The 7,437-nt window shown below is 47.8% G+C and overlaps 1 protein-coding gene across 3 annotated transcripts in view; it reads right to left on the bottom strand.

The window, feature by feature from the left end:
* Positions 1 to 260: 260 nt before the first annotated feature.
* The window catches only part of C7H18orf54 (chromosome 7 C18orf54 homolog), an 18,707-nt gene continuing 11,530 nt past the window's right edge, over positions 261 to 7,437 (bottom strand). For all 3 annotated transcript variants that reach the window (XM_077346801.1, XM_077346803.1, XM_077346802.1), the window contains exons 5-8: positions 6,125 to 6,227; positions 4,318 to 4,443; positions 3,410 to 3,480; positions 261 to 1,341 (exon numbers count right to left, since the gene is read on the bottom strand). In XM_077346801.1, the coding sequence (XP_077202916.1) occupies positions 1,266 to 1,341; positions 3,410 to 3,480; positions 4,318 to 4,443; positions 6,125 to 6,227 (376 nt within the window). In that variant the 3' untranslated portion in view covers positions 261 to 1,265. The remainder of the gene's footprint in view (positions 1,342 to 3,409; positions 3,481 to 4,317; positions 4,444 to 6,124; positions 6,228 to 7,437) is intronic.

The raw sequence follows: 7,437 nt of genomic DNA, 5'->3' as shown, positions 1-7,437 counted from the left end.
AATCAGAAGCCTTTGTTGACCAACATTGTGTGCGGTAGTGGTTAGTGCTGGACTGGGATCTGGGAGACCCAGGTTCAAATTCCCACTCTGCCATGAGTCCCATTGTCCTCTGCCTCACCTACCTCACCTCAGTGTTGTTGTAAGGATAAGCTGAAGGAGAGAGGAATGATATAAGCAGTTCGGAGACCCTGCTGGCGAAATAGGCAAGATCTAAATTAAATAAATAAATTGATAACATGGGCTCTAGGATCCCAAAAACCTAATGTAAAAAAATCATTAGTCTTTTATTTAGCTGTACATTCATGACTGTTGGAAAGCTTGCCCGAAAACTGATGGGAGTTAAACATGTAATTTCCAAACCTTACATGGTGCTTCCGAGCAGTGGTACATGCCGCAGGTTCACTCTGCCGCTCTCCGAGAGACCCGATATGTCATGTCGTGCCATTAGAAATCGACCACTGACACCACCCAGAGAGATGCAGTTACTTTGCTGAAATCTAACATTACGTTGCTGAGAGCAATTCGCAGAGAAGGAAGCACTATCTGTCTCTTGAGAGATTAATGTTTCAAGTAAGGGCAGATTAGACCAGGGTTTAGGGTCTATATCAGCCAAAGTGTGGCCATCTCCACCTGACCTACACAGAAAACCTTCTCCCACAATGTTGTCTTAATCCTTGCACTTCATGATCTAGAGCGGCATATTTGGTAATTCGTGGTATTGGGAGCAATACTTATTTGAAATCATTAACAGCCTTGGCAGTAGATAGCAGGAAGAAAAGAGCCCCGGAACGAGGTCCGTCATCCTGGGGCAAGGGCAGACACACAGGAATGTAGACGTGTTTCTTTCACAAGCCATGGCTGCCCAATATTGTGGAGATTCAAAGGCAATTTTGAGGCACGGCACAAAGGCACTCGGCAGCGGAAGAAAAAGGAGCTCAAAACCCCACTGGGCTCGTAACGAACCCCTCCTGTGAGCTCTGGCAGCTCTTTGGATCCAGGCTTAAAGGTTATAAATTTTTTAAATGTCCCAGTGGGGAAACCTGCAAACTACAATTAGGAGTACACCCTTCAGTTGGAGATTTCTCCTAACACTGAAGAGCCAAGAAAGATTACCGGCTCTTAAAGTGATTCTTTCAAATCTCTAGCAAATCACAGGATCGCCTTCCTTGTTTCCTGACTGCCCTGAATAATAGTTGCCACTTTGCTGTTCATTCAGTGCACAAGAAGTGGTCTCACGGGGGAAGCTCGCGCCAGTTTACGTCTTGCTATGGTTTCATCGGCTCTTCTTTGCCGCACGTATCTTCCACCAGACCTTTAAGCCGCGATAAATGGTGTAAAGCTCTGCAAAGAGATGGACAAAAGAAAGGAGCGTGGCTTACTATATAAGCACATTGTTAAAGTAACAGCACTCAAGCAACACATGCAACAAGCACATGAAGCTGCCTTATACTGAATCAGACCCTTGGTCCATCAAAGTCAGTAGAACAGAAGTGGCCAAATGTGGCTCTCCAGATGTCCATGGACTACATACAATTACCATGAGCCCCTACCAGCCTGCTTGTGCAGGGGCTCATGGTAATTGTAGTCCATGGACCTATAGAGAACTGCAGCCCTGCCGTAGAAGAAGAGCTGCTTTTTGTGTTTGTACTCTACTTTTTACTTCTCAAAGGATCCTACCCTTCCTTTCCCCACAACAGACAATCTGTGAGGCAGGTGAGACTGAGAGAGAACTGGGACTAGCCCATGGTCCCCTGGCTGGTTGCATGTGGAGGAGGAGTGGGGAATCAAACCCGGATTACGGGCCACCACCCTTAACCACTACACCAAGTGGATTTTCAGTACTGGCCTCTCAGGCTGGCAACAACTTCCTGGGATCTCAGGCTGGGGTGCTTTAGGTAACTGCCTAATGTATGGATCAGTATAACTGGCTGTAGCTATTCAGAAGAATACTTTGCTGTAACACATGCACAACCCAAAACACAAAAAAGAATAGTTGGTTTTCATACCCTGCTTTTCACTGCCTGGAGTCTCAAAGCGGCTTACAATCGCCTTCCCTTCCCTCCCCACCAAAAGCACCCTGTGGGGTAGGCAGGGAGAGCTCTGAGAGAATAGCTCTAACAGGACTGAGGCTTCCCCAAGTTCTTCCAGCTGGCTGCATGTGGAGGAGCAGGGAATCAAACATCACTGTCCAGATTAGAGGCCTCCACACCAAACCACTACACCAAGCACACTCAAATCCTAACCTTTGAGCACTCTGGTTTTTTAATGCGGATGGTGAGGAGGTCACAGGCGCGCAAGGAGCTGCCTTGTGCTGCATTAGGCCCTCAGTCCATCAAGGTCTGTATGTATTCTGACTGGCAGCAGCCCTCCTGGGTCCCAGGGAGAAATCTTTTGCTCTGCCAATACCAACCAGTTGGAGATCCCTGGGCCAGGAGAATTCCAACTGGCCTGGAGCAGAACTGAGGCCTTTTCAGCCCTGGCTCCTGTCCGGTGGAATGAATTGCCCTGACGGAACTAACGAAGCCCTGCAGAGCCTGCAAAACCGCATTCTTCCACCAGGCCTATGGTCGAGGCCAGGACGAAATGAAGAATTACAATGTGCCTCCCTCCCTGATTCTCCCCTTTCTCCATGCCCATTTTCATAGAATCCTAGAATCATAGAGTTGGAAGGGGCCATACAGGCCATCTAGTCCAACCCCCTGCTCAATGCAGGATCAGCCCTAAGCATCCTAAAGCATCCAAGAAAAGTGTGTATTCAACCTTTGCTTGAAGACTGCCAGTGAGGGGGAGCTCACCACCTCCTTAGGCAGCCTATTCCACTGCTGAACTACTCTGGCTGTGAAAAACTTTTTCCTGATATCTAGCCTATATCGTTATACTTGAAGTTTAAACCCATTACTGCGTGTCCCAGTTCCCACGGATGTCCCGTTCCCGCCCCCCCCCCACACCTATGGAAATACACTGTGTCTGTAGATGAGATAATTAAAAAGTCATGGGGGGAGCTGGTGGAAGCAGATATCAGTATGGAAAATAATTTTAAATGGCTTTATATTTTAAGATGATGATTTTAACGTTGCTACATGTTGTGAGCCACCCCGAGCTCGCTAGTGGGGAAGAGCAGCCTAGAAATCAAAACATAACTTTTTAGAAAATTCTTAAAAATCCCCTAAAAACTGATCCTTTTAATTAGAGATTTGGAGGACTGAACCAGGGAATTTCACATGGCAAGCCTTTCCTGTATCAATCTCATCAGTCATGGGGGGGCGGAGGGAAGGAAGAAGCAGCACGTTATCTTTGATTATATCTGCTGGTGTAGCATCCTGTTTCCGACGGTGGTCACATAGATACTTCCAGGAAGCTCACAGGGAAAGAACCGTATGTCTGAGCGTCAAAGCAATCGCATGCTCACCTCTGAAGGGACTTTGTGACAGGGAGTATATCAGGCTCACACGGTTTCAAATCATCATCCTCACCTGACATCTGAAAAACAAAACATCATTTAACACCATTTATCGCGGTCTGTCTGAAATCATGACAGCTATTTATTTATTCAATTTACTTGGCTGTAACACATGCTATTTATTTATTCAATTTATATACTGCTACGAACTATGACGTCTCAGGGTAGCGTACACAGAACCAGGAAGACAGGATGTACACTAAACAAACGGTTGAGAACAGAACAATCATTTTAGTTAACAGGCACGAGCAACATAACTTAGAAACATGAGTGACTGCAACAATCGAGAAGGCGAGACCAAGAGATTGGGGGCAGTGGGATGCCTGACAGAGATGGAGCCAGACTGCAGGAGGCCCTCCATTGTCGGTCTTCCGCCGAAAGCCTGGTGGAAGAGCTCCATTTTGCAGGCCCTTAAATGCCGTTAGAGCCTCTTGTGGCGCAGAGTGGTAAGGCAGCAGACATGCAGTCTGAAAGCTCTGCCCATGAAGTTGGGAGTTCAATCCCAGCAGCCGGCTCAAGGTTGACTCAGCCTTCCATCCTTCCGAGGTCGGTAAAATGAGTACCCAGCTTGCTGGGGGGTAAACGGTAATGATTGGGGAAGGCACTGGCAAACCACCCCGTATTGAGTCTGCCATGAAAACGCTAGAGGGCGTCACCCCAAGGGTCAGACATGACCCGGTGCTTGCACAGGGGGTACCTTCACCTTTAAGTGCCGTTAGGGCCCTGATCTCATTGGGGAACTCGTTCCACAAGGTTGGGGCCACAGTCGAATTTTACATCTTATGCTGGACAAAGTACAAATGTTATAACCAAACAAAATGCTGCAGTAGCATTGTGTTCAAAATGGAATCACTTGCTTTCTCAGGCTCTTCGCTCCGTCTGGCAGGCGTCTTGAAGCTCTGCTGGAACGCTTGAAGGTTGAAGAGCATCAGCTTCAGGGCTTCCACGGGGCCATGATGGTTCCCTCCAGAAAAAGTGCTCTCCTGGAACCAACGACAGACATCGTGATTAAAAAAGAACATGGAGCTTAATGCTTTAAAGCAGGGCTAGTCAACCTGTGGTCCTCCAGATGTCCATGGACTACAATTCCCATGAGCCCCTGCCAGCAAACCACAGGTTTGGACCACAGGTTGACTACCCCTGCTTTAAACAAAATCAAAAAATCCGTCCCCTCGATGAAATTTTAAGCTCAATGGATTTTCCAACTTCAGCACTGGGGATGGGTGGGGGGAATGCAGTCAAGCCATGGCCAATCAGGGCATCCCCGTTGGGTGTTCAAGGCAAGAGGTGTTCAGAGGTGGTTGGCCATTGCCTGCCTCCAAGTCACGACCCTGGACTTCCTGGGCGGTCTCCCAACCCAATACAACTGGGGACGACCCAAGTTAGGTTTCTGGGATCTGACAGGGTCAGGCAAGCCGGAGCCATCCTGGTCAAGGCCTTTTAGCTCTCCTGACTCCTGAAGTCCTGAGAGTCCTTAAAAGGCAACTTTTCTAATTTTAGCAAATGGATTCTGTCACCGCTTGATTCCCCGCTCCTCCCCCATATGCAGGCAAGCTGGGTGACCTTGGGTTCATTACAGTCCTGAAAGAGCTGTTCTGACCGAGCAGTAATATCAAGGCTCTCTGAGCCCCACCCACCTCACAGGGCGTCTGTTGTAGGGAGAGGAAAGGGAAAGTGATTGTAAGCCGCTTTGAGACTCCTTCTGGTAGAGAAAAGCAGCATATAAGAACCAACTCTTCTTCAAACTGGTAAACCGCAAGTCTCTTAGAGCGGCAGTATACAAGATTAAATATAAATAAATAAATAAATTCAAGACTTTGACTAGCTGTCAGCTTTGCAGAGCAAAGGCTAATGAATGGCTAAGTAGAGTTTAGGCTAAGTAGAATTCACAAATCAACTTGACGTCATGGAGGTCAAGGGCTCAGTCACGTAATCCCAAACCACGGCTTGGCATTGTGGCTGAGCCACGCCACGAAATGCATCTCGGCTAAATGTGAAAAAAGATCCTGTGCTTGCATGAGACATGCCATTTTAGGGGCAGAGGGGCAACTGACGGAGACATGATGCTCCCAGGAATGCAGGATTTCACTCTCACTTGCCGTGAACTGAGACAAGGCCCTAACAAAGTTCAGGTCCCATGCAGGGGATGCAGGAAGTGGCACCGGTCCAGAGCAAGATCTAAAATCTCTGACGAAGACCGAAATAATACAAAGCAGCATGCAGGCTACTGAGTTCTCAAGAACTCTTCCTCCGGCTGAAACAGGAAGTGTGTGCTTGGGGGGGGGGGGGAGGCAAGTCTTATGATCTTAAGGCATGATCTTAAGGCATTCACATCCCAGGCAGAAGACTTGTTAGATCAGAACAGATAGTAGTTCTAAGAGGGAATCGTTATCAGTTTGTCCCTCTGGTTTCCTGAGAAACCAGGGGAAAGGCTAATCTCCCAAATTTAATGGTTTATCAGATCTCCCCCAATTTGTACTGACAAACAAGATATTTTCAGGGAAATACCAATTCTATTATTGATCTTTTCGTCAAAAGAGTTGCAATCCTGGTCCAGAACAACCTGAGGGCAGCTGCTTTACAGACCTTGTATCTCCCTCCCTCTATATCCAGAGAGAGCGCATGAGAACCAGACTTTTCAGATAAGCTGGACTTTGAACTTGCCTGACTGCTGTTCTTTAGACAATCGTCCAAAAAGCCATCCACCATGCTCGCTTTGTGGGGTTGTGGAGAGTTCTCTTCGCAGTATACAGGCACCGGAGACTTCCTAAAGACAAACATCTGGAGTTTAGTCTGAAGTAGTCCCCCACATCAAAAAATAAATGTCCTGATAAAACTTGGGAAGGCTGTCCCCAGGGAGAGCTGTCTGTCCCCCTCTCCTGCTGTCTTTTAAAAACTATTATTATTTGATTGATAGACCTCCCCCCTCCACAAGTGGGCTTGGGGCAGTTTGCATCAGGCGATGAAGGCATTCATAGACAGGTTAATGTCCTAAAAATCTAAAAAGTACCAGAGCAAGCCCCCACCTCACCTACCCTAGCCATCTCCAGCCTGGCCTGCAGTGATTGGCTGCAGGCTAGGTACATATGGCCAGTCTCCAAGAAAGGGGGGGACCTCTGAGAGGAGAGAAGGGGATCCCCTTGGAAGAGGGAGCCCAGCAGCGGGTGGAAACTTTGTTTTAAAACCGTCAGCTATCCTACCTTCTTGCTCAATATTTTTCATTTTGTTTTCGTGTCTTTCTATTTCCGCTCCGCTTTTAAATATTTTAATGATGTGTGTGTTCTGCACGTGTGCATGTTTGTGAGGGGATGGATTCAAGATGTGGTTTTTATTATGTACGTTTTGATCTGCTCACTGCCTTGGTGGGCCCTTGCCGGGGCGGGAAGTCAAGGCATACGTTTTGCAAACAAACAAGCAAACAAAATCGTTGCATGGAAACTATTGGGGTTTTCTGCCTTCAAGGTTACCAAGAACGTTTCAGTTTTAATGTACTACATTTCTGTTCACCACCACCATCACTCCCCCTTCGTCTGGGGATTTCCAGGCAGCAAATATGCTGATTCTTCCCATTTTCCACAATGCGCCTATGAGAAAGATGATGCAGGCAGAAAATGACTGGCCTGGGGTCACCTGACAGCTTCACCACAAGCAGGAATTTGAATCTGCATCTCCCGGCACTTAGCCTCTAAGCCAGCCTTATTCAACCTTTTCACCTTGGAAGAGCCCCTGAAATAATTTTTCAGGCTTTGAAGAGCTCCGGAAGTGGTGTCAGCAGACCACACCTCCCAACCACGCCCTCAGAAGTGACATCACCGTCTGTTTTAACAGGCAGGCTCCTGGAGAACTGAATGTCGGAGGGACAGGAAGTGGTTTAAGGCGGAGGAGGCATGCAGGCCCATAAACCACGAAGAGAACTCACTCGAGCTCAGGCAGGGGAGCCATGGACGTGGCTGATTCCCTAGCTAGCGGCTGAGTCC

The sequence above is a fragment of the Paroedura picta genome, chromosome 7 (genome assembly GCF_049243985.1).
Source record: "Paroedura picta isolate Pp20150507F chromosome 7, Ppicta_v3.0, whole genome shotgun sequence".
In the NCBI taxonomy this organism is placed as follows: Eukaryota; Metazoa; Chordata; class Lepidosauria; order Squamata; family Gekkonidae; genus Paroedura; species Paroedura picta.
Note: the sequence above shows the minus strand (reverse complement) of the source record. Positions and strands in the feature narration are given on the sequence as shown.